Raw genomic sequence first — 22,355 nt, 5'->3', positions numbered from 1 at the left:
AGAGACCCCTGAATGCCTACAGGGATGAAGGCCGGTGCAGGTGGGCAGGGAGGGAGAATGTCGACCGTCCACTGAGCGGAGATCCCCTCCAGGTGCCTGGCTGGTGGCCAGGCAGCTGGGACTGAGTGTGCCTCTCGTCCTACCCCAGGAAGCCTGAGAAGGGAGTCCAGTACCTCATCGAGCGTGGCTTTGTGCCCGACACACCCGTCGGGGTGGCCCACTTCCTGCTGCAGCGCAAGGGCCTCAGCCGGCAGATGATCGGCGAGTTCCTGGGCAACCGGCAGAAGCAGTTCAACCGTGACGTGCTCGAGTGAGTTCTGCATGGGGGTGGTGGGGGACCTGATTCCACACACGCCCTCACGCACCCTGTGTTACCCATGGGCACACACAGGGCCAGGCCCACCCTACTTGCTGGGACATGTGGTGGGCCCCCCTTTCTCTCTTCCTAAGTCCTAGACACACACATGCAGATGCCCCACATCTGCCCAGCACGCAGGTGGGCACCTGCCCTCCAATGCACCATCCCACATGCGAACCCCACTGCCTGTCCGCCCACCCTCTGGCATGCACCCTTGGCCCCTCCCTTCCCTCCATCCCTAAGCACGGTTGATCCAACCCAGCACCAAGCATCACAGCCCTCAGTGACCCATGTTCCTGCAGCTTCTCATGGCAGGGCTGGCAGGAGCAGGCAGCTGGACGTCAGGGCCTCTTCCCCTGGCCTGGCTGTTGTCCTCCTGCATGGACTGCATGCCCTGTTTGCTCCTGACTCGCCCCTGGGGAGAGTGGTGGGGAGTCAGATCAAGTGACCTGCCTCCCCGTGGGCGGCCCGTGCCACGCTCTGCCCCTGCCTCATTCTCCCGGCTGGGATATTGGGGCTGTGCGTCCTGCCCCCACCTCCTGATTCCACAGCTCTTCTCAGCTCAGAGAGCTGGTGAGCATAGCACTCCCGGCTACTTGAAAGCCTGCAGAAAAATGGGTTCCCAACTCCCTGAGCCAGAAGGGTGGGCCAGGAAGAGCATTCAGAGCAGGGTGAAGTGCTGGCCATCCAGGGGCAGTCCCTTCTAGCCGCCCAGCCCTGCCCATGTGCAGCCGAGGGGACCAACGAGGGCTGGGGAGAAGGTGCCCGGGAGCAGCAGCCCCTGGAGCACGAGGCCTCACGTTCCCTGGGGCTGGCCAGTGTGCCTGCCATCTCTGCTGCTTCTCCCTAGGAGGCAGAGGGTGCCGTCGCCCTTTTTGTCTCATGCGTGGGGAAACCAAGGCTCAGAGTGGGAGGGGCTGGCCTGGGCACACATCCCCACACACGCGGACTCACATACACGGCACTCATGTAGTCCCCGTCCCACACCCAGGAGGCTAAGTGTGGCCAGCACATGGCAGGCACCAGCAGAATATCTGTGCCCTTGGTCTGCCAAGCATGCACAGGCTGGGCATCTTTCTCCCTGCTCAGCACCTGGAGAAGCCTGCTGTATCATTAGGGTGGCTACTGCCCCCTCCCCCCTTTGAAGCAGGCGTGAGGAAAGGTCCAGGGGAAAGCCCATGAGCTCCTTGGTAAATGCCCAGCTCCCGCCCCCATCCTCTGCAGCCATTCCTATGCTGCCCCGACTCCCCACTCCAAGCCGGTCCCTGGTCCTTAGGAAATCCGCACATTGTTTTCCTCAGGTCAGAAAATAGCAGTGGCCTCAGGAAGTGGCTGGCTCCCCCGGGCCACCACACCAGGCATCTGCAGGGCCGCTGCTCCTGCTGCTCAGCAAATCCTCTGCCTGCTCCCTGCTTGCCCTCTCCCCACTGCTCCGAAGTCACCTCTAAGGCTGTTGCCCCAGGAGGCCTTGAGCGCTCAGAGGAGGGTGGGAGCAGCTGCATCGCCCCCATGTGGAGATGGCCCTGGGAGAGGGGTCAGGCCCTGTGTGGCCAGGCCTCTCTCTGCCCCATGGGAGTGACCGCAGCATCATTAGGGAGCTTGGCCAGAAGCTGGAGCCTGCCTCAGGGCTCCTGGTGCAGACTCCATCTTCTCTGTTCAGGGGTCACCATAGGAGGGACTGGAAGGGTGTGCCAGGGGCAGGGCCATGGGAAGAATGTGGAGACCATTCTTCAGCCGCCCCTCCAGGCCCTGCCCCACAGATGAGGGTGCATGGCCCTTTCAAGTCCCTGGAAAAGCATCTGCAAAACCCAGCCCACCACCCCGATACTCTCCCCACAAGAGAACAGGCTTATTCTGAAAGTCAACACCCTGGGTGCCCCTTTCTTCACTGTGAAAATGGCAGCAAACTCCCCAACCCCGTGCAGAAGGAGAGGAGACTCACAGTGGCGTCCACTGTGTGCCTGGTGAGGGCTGTGCTTAAAAATGCTTGTCTCTTGGGAAGGGCTTTGATCCAGATAACCATATGCTCTGCCCCACTGGGAAAACTGCCCGCATAAATATAGGCACACGCGCTTCCCTACAGTTCCAGGGGCTTCGTGGGCTCCCCAGAAGCCTGGAGGTCTTTTTGCTGCATTCTGAGGGCTCTTGGCTGATTGGTCAGAGTCAGGCAGGGGCTCTCCCTGCCAGGAGGCAGTCCATTCCCGGGGCTTCAGGCACCACTACCTGGGGGTGGGCTGGGCGTGTCACACCTGCAAGGGGTGCTTATGCGGGGCTGTCTGTCTCTATTCCAGCTGCGTCGTGGACGAGATGGACTTCTCTACCATGGAGCTGGATGAGGCCCTCAGGAAATTCCAGGCGCACATCCGTGTCCAAGGGGAGGCTCAGAAAGTGGAGCGGCTCATAGAGGCGTTCAGGTGGGGCCCGGGCTGGCTGGGGCTGCTGCATCAGGGGAGAATGGTGTCCCCCAGCTTCAGGGCCCGAGGATGGACCAAAGACTGCATCCCCACCATCCCTAGACAGGGCCAGGTGTCCCTGAATGTTGCTTTGGGGGTGATCGTACTGGCTCCTCCTACGTTCCAGGCACTGTGTCGGGCTCCTTTCAGCCATTGTGAGGTGGTGGGGGTGGAGAAGACTGTACTGATTATTTTAATTGTGAAGATGAGGAAACTGAAGTTGAAAGAAGTTATGATTGCGACTGCTAGGATTCTGGCTGTTCACATCAGGATTCTGAATGCTCTTCCTCTAATTCCCCCCAAGCTCTGCATTCATCCACAAGTCCATCTATCTAGTCATTCATTTGCTCATTCACAGTGACTCAGAGCACAAGCCAGACAGCCAGATGCCTGGTTCAGTCACCGACTCCACCACTTACCAGCTGTGTGGCCCTGTGCTGGTTACTTAACTTCTCTGTGCCTCATTTCTTCACCTGTGAAATTGAATAACAGTAGCACATACCCTAGAAAGAGGTGCAAGGATGAAATGACACAGGACATGTGGGCACACTTAGCCCAGTTCCTGACACAACAGTGAGCTCGCGGTCACTACGCAGTCATCTATTCTGGGATCATGTGCAGACTGGCTGTGTAGAAGCCTGCATGTTTGGTGCTGGGTGTGGGTGGCACAGGTCAGCTGCTGACCCAGCCCTCTGGGCTCCACACTGGTGATGGGGCCAGGAGGATCGAGGACACAGAGGGAGGACAACCCCAGGCCCTGGCGGGAGGCAAGGTGCACCCACCTCCTTCCAGGACGGCTTCCTGGAGGGGAGGGCACTAAGCTGGGCTCCTGAGCCTCAGTCCCGGTACTTTGCCTGGCTCCTCTACTCTGTCCCTGCCTCTTGTCACCTGCCCCTCCACGAGGTCACCAGTGGAGGGGCCCCTGGGGTGGCAGCGGGAGTGGCAAGCGGGCTGACTCCAAGGCAGGGGGGTGTTCTTGCAGCAGTCGGTCCACAGCTGTTGAACCTGAGGCCCCTCAGTAGCCATGGCTGAGACAAGGCAGAGTGCTTCTCTCTCTGAGCTGGTGTGGAGGTGCCCCTGGCTGCTTTCACCTCAAGGTCCCGGAGGGCAGGCCTGACACCCACTGTGATGTCCCCATTGCAGGCAGCGGGGAGAGGGGCCCAGCCTTACAGGCACTCACATCACATGTGTTCACATCCCATGGGCTGAATGTGGTGGTGTGGCTACTCTGAGCTCCCGGGAGCTGGGAAATGTAGTCCTCCCCAGGACGGCCATGTGCCCGGCTAAAATCCAGGTAGGAGGGACTACAGTAGAGTGAGGAGGGCGAGTGAGTAGTCAGGGCCAACTCCGACAGGCAGGTGTGATCCTCGCTCACCAGAAGCAGGAGCTGAGGCTCAGCGGCACATGACAGCCTCAGCGGGTGAGAGAGGGGCCGTGTCACTTGCTGCGCCATGGCCCTGACCCCCTCCCTCCCGGCCTGCAGCCAGCGCTACTGCATCTGCAACCCTGGGGTGGTGCGGCAGTTCCGGAACCCAGACACCATTTTCATCCTGGCCTTCGCCATCATCCTGCTGAACACTGACATGTACAGCCCCAATGTCAAGCCCGAGCGGAAAATGAAGCTAGAGGACTTCATCAAGAACCTCCGAGGTGAGCTGTCTCAGGCGGTCGGCCACCCACAGATTTGCTCCAGCACCTGCCCCAGCCAGGCCCTCCCCAGATGTAAGGGGCGTGAGGCAACCTCCAGTTGGGGAGCTGTGCTCTGGCACTCCAAGGTCTGGCATGGAGGGGCCTTTGGGGAGCACAGATGACTGGAAAGAGCATTGCCTTAGAGGAGCCCCCGTGGGACACAGGCTGCATGACACAGGCCGGGGTCTCGAGGTGTTGGGAAACCTTCTTCACAGAGAAGGTGACACTGTTAGCTTGTCCTTGAAGGATGAAACTGGCCTTTTTCTTTGTGTCTTTACCTAAAAGTATATATTTTAAAAGGGGACTTGATATCGCTACTGTAAATGGAGAATGAGTAGCATTTGCCACATGTAGAAAGTAATTATACATTCTTTCTTTTCTTTGCAACGAAAAGAAAGCAGTGCTGCTGAGTTCTAGCCCAGTGCGGCTTCCGGCTGCTGGCACTGGAGTGCAGACCCGGCTCCCTGCCCTCAGGGAGGTGGGCATGTGCTGGGAGGTGTTGGTGTGGAGTCTACAGGAAGCGAGGCATCCTTGTGTGATCAGAAACAGGAAAGGAACTAAAAGGCCGTGACCTTCTCCCAAGTGGCTCTGTGCCAGCCCAGTGTGTCCCTTGTGTGCCCCAGGGTCCCCGGAAGGAAGGAGGAAGGCACTGCATCCCTCAGTCCCTGTGGGAACCCTGGCTGCAAGAGCTGAGGGTGGGTTGAAAACAGGGGCTGAGGGTTCCTTGGAAAGGTTGTCACTATTTGTAAAAGCAAAGAAGAGCCAGTGTGAATACAGCCTGGCTCTAAGAGCGTGCGGAGCTGACAAAGCTGTTCATTCTTAGTTTATTCAACAGTGGTTCTGCCGTCCCTTCTCCTTGAACAGTGTCACTCTCCAGGGAGCAGCTCCAGCTCTACTCCGGGGTCTTCAGGTGCCCTCCCCTTCCCCTGGTGGCGGGTGCCGCTGCGGCAGGAAACCCAGGTAGCAGAGGCCTCAGGGAGATGGCACCTGAGCTAGGCTCCAAGACCTGAGTGGTTCTGCCACCTCCCTTGGGAGGCAGGAAGGGGCGCTGAGCAGGCTGGGGCATGGCTTAGAGCTCATGGACAGCCATTCCCTGCACCCAGCAGTTACTGTATGTGGCCTCCTGCAAGGTCTGAGGGGCATCGCAGGCCCCAAGTCCATCAAGTCTGTAGTTCCTGGGAACCAAGGCAGCTTGAGAGCTCCCGAGAGCCACCAGTGGATACTTTGATGGTACAACATGTACTCCCAGGCCCAGGTGTCCAAGCAGCAGCCAGGAGGCCGGGGCCTCCTCTACATCCACCCGGGGCCTCTCATCCTGAGCCTCCCTTCTCATGGGGCCAAGCCTGTTTCTAGGATTCACAGACCTCCGCATGACCCCTGATGCAGGCTGGCCATCGCCTCCAGGAAAGCCAGCTGTGTGCTGCATGCTATTGGCAGCCCAGCGGGAGTTTGAGGGTCTCTGATTTGTTTTAATTAATTACTTTATGTATTTACTTATATTTAGAGGTCCCTTTGGCAGCCCAGGGACAGTTTGAGGGTCTCTATAATTTGTTTACATTTATTTATTTATTTATTTAGACACGGTCTTCCTCTGTCGCACAGGCTGGAGTGCAGTGGTGCAATCATATCTCACTTCAGCCTTGACCTCCCAGGCTCAAGAGATCCTCCTGCCTCAGCCTGCCAGGTAGCTGAGACCACAGGCGCGAACTGCCATGCCCGGCTAATTTTTAGTTTTTATTTTTTCTAGAGGTAGGGTCTCACTATGTTGCCCAGGCTGGTCTTGAACTCCTTGGCCTCAAGTGATCCTCCCACCCTGGCCTCCCAAAGTGCTGGGATTAAAGGCTTGAGCCACCGTGCCTGGCCACGTTTTTTTTTTCTTACTTTAGAACCTCCTGCACGTCATCTGGGATATGCTGGATGAGACATAGCAGGAGGAACCAGAAATGACTGGCCTAGAGTAGAGAAGGCTTGGCAGGGCAGGGCTGCTGAGTCAGGTGGCGGCCAGTCTGTACCTTAGTGGCAGTGGCTCTGTGGGTCCTGTCCATGGTTGTACCCAGTACTGCCAGCTCTCTGGATGACAGGGTGGCAGGAGCCTCCCCACTTCCCATGGAAGGGGCTGTGCACCCCATTCCCAAGAAGGGAGCTGCAGGTTCTGTCTCCCAAGCCTGGGCTGTCCCCACCAAGTCACCCCTTTTCAGCCCGGAGCTCAGGGACATTCTTTCTCATCTTCCTCATGCTTCAGAATGGGTGATCAGGGCTCAGAGAAGGAAGGGACCTGCCCAGGGTCACATCAACCAAGAAATGGCTGAAGCCAGGCAGGTCCCTGGACTCCTGGAGCCAGCCTGGTGCTCTGTGCCGAGTGCATGGACAGCTTGTCCTTTTTGTAGGGAAATCCTCACCCCCTCCCCAACACACATCCTCTCTGGAGTGGGTCAGCGCAGTTTGTCCAGTGGGTCCCGCAGAGGGAGAGCCCTGGGGGCTGGAGGACTGTGAAGGCGGAGTAGCTCACCACGGAAGCCAGTCCAGGAGTCTTTCCTTGTTATTAAAGTTTGTTTTTAAATTTTTTAATTTATTTTTTGAATGGATATTCACATAGTTTGAAAGCCAGAAAGTAATATGATCCAGCAGTTGTGCTCCTTGATATTTACCCAAAAGAACTGAAAACTTAGGCCCACAGAAAAACCTGCACACGGATACTTATAGCAGCTCCATTCAAAACTGTCAAAACGTGGCAACCACCAGACGTCCTTGAGCAGGTGAAGGGATAAATAAACTGCGTGCCTCCAGACAGTGGAATAGTGCTCAGCACGAAAGAGAAGTGAGCTATCGACCATGAAGAGATGTGGAGGAAACTTAAGTGTGTAGCACTGAGTGAAAGAGGCCAGTCTGAACAGGCTGCGTGCTATGTGATTCCAACTCTATGACATTCTGGAAAAGGCAAAACTATGGAGACAGGAAAAGGATGAGTGGCTGCCAGGAGCTGGGGAAGGGGAGGATGGGTATGCGGAGCTCAGAGGATTTTTAGGGCGGTGACACTGTTCTGCGTGGTGCTATAATGGTGGATGAGGGTCGTTCTACGTTTGCCCAAACCCACAGAATCACAGCATCTGGAGTGGACCCCAATCTAAAACATGGACCTCGGGTGACGCTGACGCGTCCGTGTAGGCTCATCATTGTGCCAATGGAGCACTCTGGTGAGGATGGCGACAGCGTGGAAGGCTGTGAGTGTCGGGGGGCAGGGCATACATGGGAAGTCTGCCTTCTGCTCAATTTTGCTGAGAACCTACAACTGCTCTAAAAATAATGTCTATTTAGGAAAAAATAAATAAAAAATACTGGAAGGTGCCTAGCAGTTTCCTTCCCACCCTGCCCCGCCTGCTCAGGGCATAGCCTCTGCCCCTGAAGTTCCTCGATTTTGGCTTCTCCTGGCTGTGCCCCCTAGTTGTGCTCCGCTCATGCAAGTGCACATATGCAGGAATGGTTTTATCCCCTGCTACTTTGCACCTTGCTTTTCCCACTTACTAAATCTAAGAGAAACGGCCCATGTGCTTTACTGTGGCCTTCTTCACTGTTCTTGGCAGGTGCGTAGTAAGTAGTCTGTCGTGCTGATGTGGGATGATTGGTGAGCACTCCCCTGTTAATGGGTACACAGGTTACTTCCAGCCTTTTGCCATTTGGAAACAGTGCTGCGATAACGTTGTATGTGTCTCATTTCCCATGGGATAAGTTCCCCAAATGCAGTCAGTGGACCAGAGGGTGCTAGAACTTGTCATTTGGACAGGCATTGCCAGGTTGCCTACCCCGGCTTGGAGCATCTCCTGTCCTGCCAGCCATCTGTGGGAGGTCCATGTTCCCCAAGCCCTGCAGCCTTTTGGACTGCAGCCTGGCGGATGGGTGAGGGTAGAGCTCACTGCAAAATGAGTTTGCATTTCCCATATGTATAAGGCTGTTTCTCTGCTCACAGCGGTTTTCAGAGTGGGGTGGAAGAAAGAAGCAGTGTGTGCTTGTGGTTAGGGCAGCCCTGGGTCAGAGCCCAGCCTCCAGCCTCTGCCCGTGTGATGTGGGCCAGCAACAGCAACCACTGCAGCACTCTCACCGCTCAGATGCAGAGCTGGGCACGCCCCAGGCGCCCCTCGTTTCCTCACGACAAGCCTGTGCTGTGGGCAGCGTGTTTTAGAGGAGGACACCAAGCATGGTTGAGGCAGTCACTCGCCCGTAGTCACACAGCTAGTAAGGGTGAAAGTAGGACGTGGCCCCAGGTCCATCGGAGCCCAAACAAACCCCAGCCTCCCTATACTCCAGCCTCCCCACACCTCAGCCTCAGTCTTCCCATCTGTGGAATGGAGATGATTATACCCACTTCGAAGGGCTGTGGTTAGCATGGAGCAGGGTAGCATTTATAAAGCCCTCTGAAAATGGCTTAGAGGTGGCTCAGCCCCTGACACCCATCGCCTACTAGACCGGGTCGGAAGTATTGGGCCCGTTCTGGTAGGAGGACTGAGGAAATTTGTGTTGACTGAAAATGTCCTGTTGCTGTGGGCCTGCCTGGGAGTTCTTTGGTTCTGTTGGGTCTAGTGGAAGGTTCGCTCCTCTGATTTGCTTTAGAAACTGGTAAATCGAGTGAGCCTGGGGCCCACCCTGATATCCAGCTGCATCCCCTACCCAGGTGTGGACGATGGTGAGGACATTCCCCGTGAGATGCTGATCGGGATCTATGAACGGATCCGTAAGCGAGAGCTAAAGACCAATGAGGACCATGTGTCCCAGGTGCAGAAGGTGGAGAAGCTCATTGTGGGGAAAAAGCCGGTATGTGATGGGCCCTGGTACGTGGTGGGCCCCAGCACCACCCGGGCGGGGCTGCCTGCCAGGCCTTCTCACTCCCACCCACCCACCCCACTCCGTGTGGTCCCTTCCAGCAGGGCTGGTGAATTCTGCCAGGGCTTGGGGGTTTTTTCAAGTGTCTCCTGTCATATTTGGGAATAACAGCTATTGGCTCTGCGTTACAATCTGAAGAGAGCTGAGGCTCTTAATAATCTAGCAGGCCAGGGTTGTGCAGTGGCTGAGTTCTGGGCACCTGACACTGGCAGGCTTTCCTGGGTGGTCCAGGAGTCCCCTGGGACCCCTCAGAGAGCTCTGCCAGAGAGAGTGGGTACCCCACATACTGGCTGGGTGGATCCCAAGGGTAGGTGTAGGGAGGGGGCACTTGCAGCATTGGCCTGGGCATGGCTTTGAAACATGAACACCCTTTTGTTGGTTTCACATTCTCCTGCAGATCGGATCCCTGCATCCCGGGCTCGGCTGTGTGAGTATTTCTCTGGTTTTACCTTTGTGGGTAGCCCGCCGCCCTGGGGAGGCCCAGCATCAGCCAGTCTGCCGGCTCCCCAGGCTCCCAGAGCCCAAGTGCTGGCTGCTTGAGTTCATTGCTGGGGTGCTGAGAATCAGATGTTCGTAATTACCCCAGCCTCAGATCTCTGCAGGCCCTGAGGCTGTGCTGTCAGGGGAGACTCCTGCTCCCTCTTGTTGACGCCCTGTTGAGCCCAGCCCCCAGACCCTGCGCCTGAAACAGACCCGGGTGTGTCCTCTGAGGCCCTGCCCTGTCCGCTACCTGGCCCTGCTCTGTGCTCTGTCCCCCACATCCCATGCCCCAGGCTCTCCCAGTGCCTGCCTCCTCACCCCCAGGATCCGTCCTCTGCCATAGCTTTGTGGTGTGCCCACACGCCCCAGGACACATGCACACAGGGTGACTGGGCTGCTCACCATGACCCTCCTTGTGGACTGACTTTGTCCCTCAGTCCTGAAAGCCGCTCTGCATGCCCTCACCCTCCCCAGCTTCCCCTGCAAGAGCAGGCCCCTCCCACCTCCAGCCATTGCTCCTCGAACCCTCCCATCCTCTCTCCTTCACACCTTTGCAACCTAAGCACCCCAGGCTGGGCCACATTTTCCCCCTCATCTTAACCCCCAGATGTGCCAAACTCAGGCAGCCCTGGCCTAGAGCGCCCCTGGCAGAGTCAAGCCCCTGGCCTCAGGACGGTGATCCCGGGGATCCCACCCGTTTGACCGTCTCCCCCATCCTGCATGAACCTGGGCACTCCCAGAGCCAGGCCCTGATGGCTCATCCCTCGCCCTGAGGCATTGGGCCTCAAGGGCAGCTGGAGCTATGACCATGTTGGGAGCTTGCGTGAGCTGTCAGGGGCATGTTCAGGGTAGATGTGGGGAGCAGAGAGAGGACGGGTCCAGGGCAAGTGCCACAGAGTGTTGGCTGCTGGCTCAGGATTTTGGAGAGTCTTTCAGGCATCAGGACCATAGGAATCTTTTATGGGGAGGCTTGGTTGGGTGGGAAAAGTCCTGGGGCCTGGAATTGGATCCTGGCTCTGCCACTTCCTAGTTTTGTCATTACTTCTGTGCCTCAGTTTTTCCTCATCTAGAGCAGATTCTCTCTGTAAAGACTTTTGCAGGGCTCAGTGGCCTCATGTTTATGACCGGCACTTGTGGGGGCTCAAAATGTGACTCGCTGTCTGGCCAGAGGCTCCCAGGTGAACGTGATAGTTTAAGAAGCCTGGTACCTGCCCAAAAGAATGGAAAGGAGGTCTCAGCAGAAGCTGGGGCACGTCCCTAGTCCTTCAGGAGAGCAGAGATAACGGGATTTTAAATAGTGGCTCCTGAGAACAGAGTACGGGAAACTGCCATGAGCCAAAAGACATATCTGCTCTTCAATGTCTGTGAGGGAAGGCATTTTTTAACTCAAGGCCCACGTGCCGGGTTTCTAGCTTGAAGGGCTAGACTTCTCCACTGCGGCCCCCAGGGCTCCTAGAGGAGAGCTGGGCGGCCGTGGCAGGACAGCCTCTTCCCACACAGGTGCTCTCTCTGCCCCACCGTCGGTTGGTCTGCTACTGCCGGCTCTTTGAGGTTCCAGACCCAAACAAGCCCCAGAAACTCGGACTACACCAGCGAGAAATCTTCCTGTTCAACGACCTCCTGGTGGTATGTGGCTCACCCACAAGGCATTGTAGCAGGGACCTCAAGCCTGAGCCAGGGGTCCACGTCTGGCTGTCTGCATGGGGAAGATGTGCATGCATGTGGGGGTGCAAAAGGGAGGGTTTTCCTGGTGTCTTTCACACTGATGCATATGAAGACAGACTTCATTGGCTCATGCACAGGTCCAGAGGGGGATCTTTGGCTTTAGTACCAGCTGTTTCCAGAGCCTCTGCCAACGTCAGCAGCACTCCTGTGTGCTGTCTGCACCTGTACCTTGTGTGATGCTTCCTCGGGCAGGCCCCTTCCTCAGACAGGCTCTGTCCAGGAAGGGGAAGGTGGCCCCAGCAGCTCCAGACCTGATCCTGTCTGCTGAGCAACTGTAGAATCCTCTTCCTAGACTGAGCAGAGGTTGCAGAGTTAGCGCTTGTCGCTGCACATCCCTCCCTAAGCCTCTCCAGGCCAGGCAGGTGCAGTGCTTTCTGATTGGTTAGGCCTAGGTCCCAAGCCCCACCTCCTGGAGCCCTGAGCTGGTCCCTGCAAGACCTATGGACTGAAGGAAACAAGGGCTGGAGGTTTCCCCAAAAGGAAACTGGGGAGCTCTTGCCAGAAAAAAAGGTGGCATGGATGCTAGCCAGACGGGGGCAGAAGTGCCCACTGCAGAGAGAAGGGAGAGCTTGTCCTTTGGATTTCTGTACCCCTGCATGCCACGGGCTTTCTCGCCAAAGATGCCCATGTTCTTGATTGGGTATGAGGACTGGCTACCCCTCTCTGACCACTGATGTTGAAATCAGACGTGTAAGTTCAAATCCTTTATGAAGAACTCCTGACCTTGAGCGAATCCCTTCACATCTCTGAGCCTCAGTTTCCTCCTCTGTAAGATGAATCTCTCAGAAGGTGGCAGGGGTCCAGTGAGGTCCTGGACGTAAGACCTTACATGGTGCCTGGCATGCCCTGGAGACCGGGGAGATGTGAGCTCCCCTCTCCCCTCCCAGCCCAGCCTTTGGCTGCCACACTGGAAAGTTCCTTTCCTACTGTAGACCAGAATAGCAGCCAAGGACCGTGGCAGGCCAGCTGGGATTCAGGGATCACGTCGCTAGCCCAGGGGCCAGTCTCCCTGCAGGCCATCACCAGGCATAGCTTCACACTCTGGTTGTTCCCGAGAAAGGAAGCCATGGCTTCTTACCAAGATCAGCGCTAGTGAGCACCACCTGTCCATTCCTGCCCCTCAAGGTGCCAAGCCCCAGGTGTGTACACCTCACCTGGCTGTGAGAAGGCACTTGAGGGGGCTCCATGCTGTGAAGTGCCTACCGCCTCTGTGCCAGGTTGTGGGGCTTTGTTGCCAGCCAAGATGGCATCGGGGTTGCGGGGACAGGAACCGTTGTCCGAGTCTTGGAGTGGAAGCCCATGCCCTCCACTCACGTGGGCTTGTCCCTGTCCTCCTGACTTTGAACTCCAGGAGGGTCCTCTGACCAGAGGTCCCACATAGTCAGTGCCCCCCGAGACACTGTAGCTCAGCTCTGTCTCTGGCTGCCTCCAGGTCACCAAGATCTTCCAGAAGAAGAAGAACTCGGTGACGTACAGCTTCCGACAGTCCTTCTCCTTGTACGGCATGCAGGTCCTGCTCTTCGAGAACCAGTGTAAGTCTGCCCCCAGGGCCTGCCTGGAAGAGCACATGTCCCAGCTTACGCTCTTTCTCCTGGCTGCTTTGAGGACAGAACCGCGGGGGGCTTCGACGCTCACCCCTGTTTTATCCCCAGAGAGCAGATTGCAGCTAGGAGCTCCGGTGAGCTGTAGGCACAGACCCTCAAGAGGCCCATCAGTCAGCTGAGCCTCATGTAATAACACTGGACAGACACTCAGTTCGCTTTTACTGGTACTTCGTTTCTTGCAGGTGATAAGATTTTTAAATTTATGGCAGAAATACATTTATTTAAATAAAATGTTGATAGAAAAACATTAAGTCATAGGTGATATGCAAACATGGCCCAGAACACAAGCGACAGCAACCCATGAGTGTCCGCGGAAGTGAAGAACTGAGCCCCTCAGCCTGGTTCAGATCCCAGCTCTGGCTCAACTGCTGTGTGGCCTGGCTCTGCAACCCCTCTGGCCTCTGTTGCCTGGGTTGTAAGGTAGTGCCTGCCACAGGGCCCCCATCATAGCTGCCGGAACACAGTGCTTTGCAAGGGTTAATTTTGATGCCCTGCTGGAAGGCCCTGGGTGAGGCCTGGGAGTTTGGGAGGCTCACACCTGCAGCACCCCACTGGCTTCCATTTTACCTTGCTCCTTTCACTCTCCACGGCTTCTCTTCCCCCTCCTTTGTCCCTTCCCTGTTGGAGGCTGAGCCAGTCCTCCTGGGCTGGGGAGCAGGGGGCCACCTGGAGTGTCCTAGGGAAAGAAGCTGAGTGTCCATGCTTGAGCAGTAGGGGTCCCTTATCCTCTCAGAACTAGGTGTCACTGTCTGTCTAATCAGCCTTCTATCTGCGGATTAGAACAGTGTCAGGGACCTGCAGCTGGACCATCCAAAACCACAGGCCTTGCGCCTGGATCTGGGGCTCTCTGTCCCCTTCAGTCTTCAGTGGGACCAGGGACAGCCCGGTAGGAGACCCTGCACTCCCTGTATGCCCTGCTCCCCACGTGCCCAACAAGGGGCACGGCATGCCTGCCCTGGCCGCCTCCCCACCTCCTGCCATTCCTGTCCCATCGCAGGCTGCAAGTCATGCCTTGCCTTGGTCCCAGGGGAGGCCAGTGCCATCCCCACATTGTCCTGACCAGCAGTAGCCTGCTCTCTGAGATGGTGGCATTGACCCCTGCTGCCCAGGGCTAGGGTGGGAACTTAGTGAGATCCTGGCAGCAAAGCTCCCAGCAGGGGGCCAGGACCACTGTGGACCATCAGGGCAGAGGCTGCACCTGGATCATGTCTATGGTCCCAGGGCTTGGCCTTAGATCGTGGGTGCCGGGTGCTGGCAAGAGCCAAGCCTGCAGCTTCTATAGGACATGCCGTCATTCCAGGGGTCTCAAACTGGCAGCCTGGGAGGCAGGCCCAGCTCAGTTATCTTTTATATGGTTTGCATATTTTTAAAAAGTTTGCTGAGCCAGTCTCTACATCACAATGTAGATATTTTGGGCCTCTCTGAAAATCAGAAGGTTTGGTGTCACTAGGCACATGTTCCCACGTGGCAGTAATGGGCTGCATATACATACATGTGCACACAGGAGCACTCTGCAGCTGCTCACAGGCCCACCTGGTCTGAGCCAAGGTGGGATTGGTACTTGGTCCAAGAACCTTCAAACATCCAGTGGCTGATGCTCTGCCAGTGACTCCCGCTGCCGGAGCAGCACTGCCAGGAGACCAAAGCCCCAGGGACCCTGAGAGCCTGGAGGTGGCACCAGGCAGGTCTGGGCACAGGGTTCCTTGGCTGTGGAGTGCCCATAGTGCACCCCATGGGAGCTGTGGGCCACAGGCCATTCGGGAGAATATGGCGCTCACTGCTGTCCAGAACTGAGATGACTAGAGAAGACTCCCACCTTTCTCAGGACGCAACCTCTGTCCTCCTCCAGGACTCGGCACCTGGCAGAGTGCCCAAGGACCTGGAAGTCAGGGGCTGGGTCTCCACAACCTTAAAGTTAGGGAAGAATGGTGGCCCCAGCAGCCTCCCCTGAGCTCGACCACTTTTGTCCCTGAGTCACATGTGGAGCGACACAGACCATCTTTCCCAAGTCGGGAGATGAGGTTGCTCTGCACCCCTGCAGCCTGCCACTGCGGAGGCTGGACTCCCGGCACTTATCCCAGGCTCACGCACAACTCAGCCCTACCATTGTTTCCTGACCAGAGAGGAGATTGCAGAGAACACACTGAGACCCGTGGGCCTCCTCCCCTCTCCTTCCCTTTTGCAGACTACCCCAATGGCATCCGGCTCACCTCGTCTGTCCCTGGAGCAGATATCAAAGTGTTAATAAACTTCAACGCCCCCAACCCTCAAGACCGGAAGAAATTCACCGATGACCTGCGGGAGTCCATTGCGGAAGTCCAAGAGATGGAGAAGCACAGGATAGAGTGTGAGTACCAGGCCTCATGGACAGAAGGCCGAGACTTGCCAGACTCTGGCACTTGCCTCCCCATGTCAGGGCAGTGACTTCTGAGCTCACAGAGACAAGATGTCCCCCAGTCTTTTCTGGCCTTCCCTATGGCCACATGATGGGGCAGTCTGTGTTCCCAGGCTGCAGGAGGCACAGAGGGAGTCCAATCCATGACCCGCCCTACCTGTTGCCTGTCGTATGTCCATCAAAATACCCTGGCTCTCTGGTCATCCCGTGCGCAAGAGCCCGCAGAGTTCCCAGCTGGCCTCTCTGCACCTCGTCATCTTCTGCATCAGGCTCAACCGACTGATGGGTCACACAGCCAAGGCCATCACTGGCTCCAGGTCTACTCCCTGGCTCCAGGTCTACTCCTTGGAGGCACATGGGACTCCCTACCACTGCCCTCTCTGTGGAAGACCCTGGCTAATCTTTGCTCATCTCTCAGACCCAGGCAAGTCTGTGCCTCCCTGTCCACTCCCGAGCCTGGAAGGTGACTATCCTTCCTGCAGGTCACAAGGCCCTCTGGTCTCTCTAGCCTCCCTCCTGGGATCTCCTTTCTGCTCTTTTGTCCAGGGTGGCCATCACACCCTCTTTCCCAGAAACAACCCTTCCCCATTCCAAGCAGATGGTGGCTCAGGACAGTGCTAGCTCCAAGCAGAAGGCCCCGTCTCCTGCCCACTCTAGGCTGTGCTCCTCTCACCAGGACCCTCACCCTCTCTGTTCCAGCGGAGCTCGAGAAGCAGAAAGGCGTCGTGCGGCCCAGCATGTCCCAGTGCTCCAGCCTCAAAAAGGAGTCGGGCAACGGAACACTGAGCCGGGCCTGCCTGGACGACAGCTATGCCAGCGGTGAGGGCCTCAAGCGCAGTGCCCTCAGCAGCTCCCTGCGGGACCTCTCGGAAGCCGGTAAGAGCTTGACCTAGAACCACCTTGCTAGCCCAGCGCATGCAAGACCGAGGCAGGGCGTCTGCATTCAGGGCATGCATCACGCGGGGCAGGGCCTGCGGCGAGGCCAGTGCGGCATTTCCCCTGACCTTCCGCAAAGCAGAGCAGCGTGTGACATACAGAAAGGGCGCCCCAAAAAGACACAGGGAAACAGGACCCAAACGTCAAAAAGAAAGGCATTGCACATGAATTAGCTGGGGAAGTCACCCCCATTTTCCCTTTCTTCTTCCAGGGGTTTTATTTACTTGTTTATTGATCTGGGAAGTCGCTCTAGCCCGAGTGAGCCGGCGGCTGTGTCCCGTGCTCTCTGTGCGGCCGCGTCCCTGTGCTTCATGCTGATGAATGAACTTGCGCGGAACCCGCTAATCTGTCTGGCGCCCCCTTGCCCACTGTCCCCGGTCTTGCTTTCCCTGCGGGGCCTCCTCTCCTGGGAAACCCGGGCCTCGTCCAGCCCAGAGGCCATTGAGCAGCAGCCAGGGCTGGCTCCGGGGTCCGGGAAAGCCCTGGTGGGAACTGTGATGTTGTGGTTGTTTCTTTGTTTCTGTGTGTGTTTAATTTGCTGCCAGCTGTTTAACCTCCAAGCAAGCAGCACCCCTGAAACTGCCTACATTCCTGGGAGTGGGGCACCGGGAGCAGCAAGGCTCAGGGGCTTTTGCCAGCAGCTGTGGCCCAGGCTCTCCCTTGTGGGGCAGAAGAGAAAAGAGGCACTGGCCGACCGGTGGGTGCCGGCTCGTGCCGCTGCAGCCTGTGTTGCTGCTCAAGGAGTGTACGGGAGGGTATCATAGCCGCCCTCCGCCGAACAGTCTGTCCACCAGTCAGCGAGCTTCTCCTGGGAGGGGCCCCGGGGACTGCCTGGGGCTGCAGTGGCCCAGCTTGTCCCACGCAGGTCTGCCCCAGGAGCCTGGTGTGCCTGTTTTGGGAAAACCCCCCCTCCTGGGGTTGCCTGTCCCACCTGCCCCACCTTAGGACTCCCTCCCGCACCTGCCCGTCAGCAGCCTTGCCTCCCCTCAGCTTAGTCCCTCTCAGGCCCTTTGGAGTCTGCCCTTTTTTTAAGTTGGATTTTTTCCTTTGTTTTCGTTTTGTCATTATTATTATTATTTGCCATGGTAAAAAAATCAGAAATTCATTGCCAGTTGCCAGCATGAGGGTTGAACCCAGGGCTTCTCAACCTCGGCTTGATTGACATTTTGGGCCAAGTGACTCCTTGCTGGGGGACCGTCCCGGGCTTGGCAAGATGTTTACTCGCATTCCTGGCCTCTACTACTGGTTGCCAGTAATATCTTCCCTGTCATGACAGTCACTGATGTCTCCAGAAATTGCCAGGTATCCCCTGGGGGACAGAATCATCCCTGGTTGAGAACCACTGGTTTTCCCAGTGGCCTTGTGAAACACAGCTAAATGTCACTGGACTGCTTTGGGCCTCTGCAGGCTGTGGGCTAGAGCCTCCGTTTGAGTTTGTGCAGTGTGACAGGCCCTGCCCTCTCCCTTCCCTTAGCCCCTCTCAGGCAGCAGCAGTTCTGCCAGAACCGAGGCCCTTGAGCGCCATCCACCCCAGGGCCCAGCAGTCAGGACCTCAGCTGTCCACCCTCTGCCAGAGCTTGGGGGTTGGACAGCCACGTGCCGGCCCCACGTTCGTGTGAGGGGTGGGCCCACGGCCAGCTGCTTTCATGTAGGGTGACGATTGCTGTTGTCATTTGGGAATTCTGAGCTCAGACGGACAATAGGGACTGAGACCCCACCCTGGGCCTGCCATTGAAACAAAAGGAGGAACAGATCTCAGGGACCCCCCTGTACCCAGAAAGGTTTGGGGGTGAAGCGAGGTGGGGTTTGAGTCCAGGCAGCTGCCGAGACCCCAGGCTGGGGAGAGGCCACCTGTGATCTCCCATCGGGACAGGCAGGTGCTGGCAGCCTTCCTGGGGAGGGGCAGGGCTGGCAGCAGGAAAGGTCAGATGTGCTCTGGACCAGATGGGGGCTGCAAGCTCCCCAGCGGCAGCATGGCCCCACCTCACTCACCACGGCCCTCACAGCACTGAGCCTGAAACACCACGATGAGCTTGTGGAAGAGGTGAGCCTGCGGGACAGTGTCCCCTCCATGTTTGACACGTCACTGCTCCTGGAGCAGGAGACCCTGAGAGCAGCTGTCCCAGGTCTGCACTCGACATCCATCCAAGGGAGGACATACCACAGACATGAAGCCAGGGGACTGATGAAGTGGCCGTAGATGGTGCCTGAAGGAACCCATCCTCAGGAGACTGCAGAAGCCTCTGTTGTGCCAAGAGTTAGAGGGAAGGGGGCTGGCACCGGCCCCACTGCAGTGCATTGCCTGGTGTCTCAGCCCTGGTCTCCCTTGGGCTAAGACTCCCCACCCGGTGCTCATTCCAGTGGCACAAGAGCCCTGCTGACCCAAGACCAAGGACCCAGCAAGGACTATGGAAACAGGGTTCAGCCAAGTGGTGATGGACACTGACCAGTGGCCTCCAGCGGCCCTCCTGCCCCTCCCTGGCCAAGTTGCCCAGCTCTGAGTCCTTATGGAGAGGACCTGCCTGCAGCAGTCTTCATGTCCCGTTACAGGGGAGCAGTGACAGGCACCAGTGGTGGGTGGACAGAGAAGCGCCCCTGCCACGTGTGAAGCAGGCCAGGGCCCAGAGAAGGTGGTGCTTCCTCTTGCCCTGGCCACATCCCTCCCCACCATGTCAGGCCCAGCAGAGAACATGGTGCAGCACGCAGATGCCAAAATCAGACAGCCTGAGCTCATCCCCCACCTCCGCCTGCCCTCTCTAGCGGTCAGACCCTGTGGGCCCGTTTCCCCAGCTGCAGCGAAGGAGTCGATGCATGGAAAGCCTTTCAGGCATGCCTGGCTCAGGCAGTGCCGGCCGAGTGTGCATAGCTATCATTTCTGTTATGGTCACTGACAGCGAGCAAGGCCACCAGCCCAACCACAGCATCATTGAGGGTCACAGGACGAGGATCCTGGGTGGGCAGGAGAGCACTGCCACGTGACGCCCTGCCCTGACTCTGAGGAAGCTGAAAAGGTTGTGAAGAATCATCCTGGGAGCCCTTCAAGAAAAATGGTTCCAAGTCCCTCCAGGCTCTGCCCAGGGCTGGCTTGGCCTGATCAGCACGTGTGTGGTGTGAGCCACTATTCTGGCCTGCCTGACTTCATCAGCCGGTGAACCAGGGCAGGTGTGGGAGGCTGCGTACGCATGGGATATCTGCACGGCTGGCTGTGGGCGGTTATGGTTGTGGGTGTACCTGTGAGCACAGGGCTCTAGGACTCAGCACAGAGGGAGCCCTGGGGTCACCCTGCATCTCTTGCTGACCTGAGACATTGAGAAAGTAGATTGTAAGACACTCAGCGTCACTCCAAAACAGCCAAGTAAGGAACTCCTAAGTGTTCACCCAAGTTGGGCAGGGGTAAGGAGGGCCATGTTCAACTCCAGGTGGGGACACTATGTGGACCCCCAACCCCAGCCTTCAGGGCTGGCCCAGGTCCTGTCGGAAGCTATAGGCCAGCCAGAAGGAGTTGCCGGTTACAGACGGGGAGGCCATCTCCCCTCTGGCCCTGGTTTTTAGTCAGCCAGAGGAGTCCCAGGCGTTAGGGGTAGGCTAGAGAGCTGATTTGAAAACCTAGAGACATTGGCACTCTGTCCCTCCACATTTCCACATGGCACCACAATGTCCTGAGTGTCTGATGGCCGTGGCCACCCAAGAGCGGGGTGGAGGAGAGAGGCCATGTCCTGGGAGGCTGGACTCTACTTTGCTCCATGTCCCTGGACCACTGTGTTGGGCAGGAAGGGAAGGAAGGTCAGCCCTTCTTCCCACACTGGCTGAAAAATAAGGAAATGTGAGCCTCCTCTTACTTCTGGCTGAGAATTAGGGCCAAGGTTCTACTTGGCTGTCCTAGTCTTCAGCAACTGGTGTTGAGCCCTCTTGCCCTGATGTGCCGTGTGGCCCTTTCCCAGTAGTGGTCTCTGAGGGCCACGTCACACAAGCCAGAGCCACCCAAAGCCCTTTGCTGACCCCAACTCCCACCTGGACCTCTGGTTTGGGGTCAGCAGACAAGGCAGAGGAACTGGACTCCCCTGAGTCTGTGCTGTGATGCCCAGGCCGAAGCCATGCCAAGGCACAGCCCAGCACACTCAGATGGCACGGGGAGGCTCGAAGCCCACAGCACTTCCTCCACCTGTCACTGGCTGGTGGCCTTGGGCTAGCTGGGAGGTGCAGTAGCTTTCCCAGAGGCTGGGGACGGGGCACAGTGGGGAGGCCCAGCAGTTGCTTCCTTCTTCCAGGCTCCTGGGCCCAGCCCGGCCTAGGGTCCAGCTCTGAAGGCAGCATGGCCAAGTTATCCAGCCTTAGAGGCGGTCGGGTGAGCAGGTCTGGGTGTGAACCCTGCTGCCTGTGAGAATTGGGCCTCAGTGTTCTTCTCTCTGATATGGACACAGTGGCGCCTATAGGGTTGCCATGTCCAGCGTAGTGCTCAATACATGGTGATGCTGCCCAGATGGAAGCTTCTAGAGTGTCAAGTGGGGAGGACTGTTTCTCCCTCCCTCTTCCCATCCCCACTCCCAGAGAGCTGGGCCCCTGTCATGCTCCAGGCTTGGTGTTCCTCAAAAAATCCACGGAGAAGTCCTCAGGAGGGACTGTGGAGGCTGGGCGGGGCCAGGCTGGGCCTGGGCCCTATGCACCCAGAGCCAAGAGGAAGACCTGGCCTTGCTCTGACGGACCCCGCATGCCGAGTGCCTACTGTGTGCTCTGCGCTAGGGCGTGACGAAGATGCTGGCAGAGACCTCCTGGCTTAGGGAAGGCTTTGTGGCTCCTTTGGGGGGTGGTGCCAAGCAGAGGAATCCCAAGCTGGAAGGCGGTTTTCGGCAGTCCCCAACCCTGTCTCCTGCCCCTGGCCAGGGCACTGCACAAACCAAAACTGAGCTCCTGCGGGCAGCCGGGAGGAAGCGGGGATGTGAAGTTGTTTCCTCTTCACCCTCAGTGCTCGTCCTGCCAAGGAGGTGGGAGCATATATGTGTGTGTGCGGATATACACATATATATGGCAATCACTGAAGGTAGGCATGCAGTACCTGCCATGCTGTTTGCAGCTATGTGGAAGCTGCCCTCACCCCTCCCCATTCACCCGAGTCAGGGGTGAACACACAAGTTGGGGGCGTCAGGCCCACCTGTACACATGCCTCAGCCCCAGGGTCCCTCTCAACAGACTCCTGGTCCAGGAGGAGTACAAAATTGGGGCTGGTTTAAAAAAAAAATTTTGCTTTTCGAAAACTTTATTTTTAAAATTCATTCTTGCACTGCTGCTGGCTTCCCCACTGAGCCCCTCCTCCCACCCCTCACACCTGGCTCCTGCGGGCAGGTGGGCCCGGCACCTGTGCCTGCTCCCAGCAGGGGTGCAGGCTCTGTGGCAGCAGCGTGGCACCAGGCAGGCAGCACCCCCAGCCTCATGTCCGCGTCTAACTTCTGGTATTGCATGTTCTGGGCAGGGAAGCGAGGGCGTCGCAGCAGTGCGGGATCGCTAGAGAGCAATGTGGAAGTAAGTAGGAAGCGCCTCTGTCCAGCTGGCTGTCCTGTGTCGCCTTCCCCAGTCCATATCTGTTGTCCTGGTTTTTTTTGTTTTTTTTTTTTGGTTTTTTTTTTTTTTTTTTTTTTTTTTTTGCTTTTCCTTCCCTTACTGCACAGAGATGCAGACACCCACTCCCCGCCCCTGCCTGCCTGGAACCCTGTGCATGTCAGCTTCTCTGTGCCTAGAAATATCCATGCCTCTCACCGCTTGTTTTGGACTCAACAGTGGAGGTGGTTCTGGATTTTGTGTTTTGGTTTCTGCTTAACCCCATCACCTGTGGTCCCTGAGCATGG

The 22,355-nt window shown here is 57.4% G+C and overlaps 1 protein-coding gene across 23 annotated transcripts in view; it reads left to right on the top strand.

Annotated features, from left to right (window-relative positions):
- IQSEC1 (IQ motif and Sec7 domain ArfGEF 1) overlaps nucleotides 1–22,355 on the top strand; it is a 382,735-nt gene that overhangs the window by 355,160 nt on the left and 5,220 nt on the right. For 13 of the 23 annotated variants that reach the window (XM_054681511.1, XM_024355341.2, XM_016940509.3 and 10 more), the window contains 10 exons: nucleotides 149–310; nucleotides 2,650–2,772; nucleotides 4,295–4,461; nucleotides 9,167–9,306; nucleotides 9,773–9,802; nucleotides 11,356–11,481; nucleotides 13,013–13,112; nucleotides 15,370–15,531; nucleotides 16,279–16,455; nucleotides 21,983–22,032. In XM_054681511.1, the coding sequence (XP_054537486.1) occupies nucleotides 149–310; nucleotides 2,650–2,772; nucleotides 4,295–4,461; nucleotides 9,167–9,306; nucleotides 9,773–9,802; nucleotides 11,356–11,481; nucleotides 13,013–13,112; nucleotides 15,370–15,531; nucleotides 16,279–16,455; nucleotides 21,983–22,032 (1,237 nt within the window). The remainder of the gene's footprint in view (nucleotides 1–148; nucleotides 311–2,649; nucleotides 2,773–4,294; nucleotides 4,462–9,166; nucleotides 9,307–9,772; nucleotides 9,803–11,355; nucleotides 11,482–13,012; nucleotides 13,113–15,369; nucleotides 15,532–16,278; nucleotides 16,456–21,982; nucleotides 22,033–22,355) is intronic. The other 10 variants (XM_054681515.1, XM_063806625.1, XM_054681518.2 and 7 more) reach the window with 2 other exon arrangements.

This window comes from Pan troglodytes, chromosome 2 (assembly GCF_028858775.2).
Source record: "Pan troglodytes isolate AG18354 chromosome 2, NHGRI_mPanTro3-v2.0_pri, whole genome shotgun sequence".
NCBI classification, from domain to species: Eukaryota; Metazoa; Chordata; class Mammalia; order Primates; family Hominidae; genus Pan; species Pan troglodytes.
This window is presented reverse-complemented; position numbering and strand designations above follow the sequence as displayed.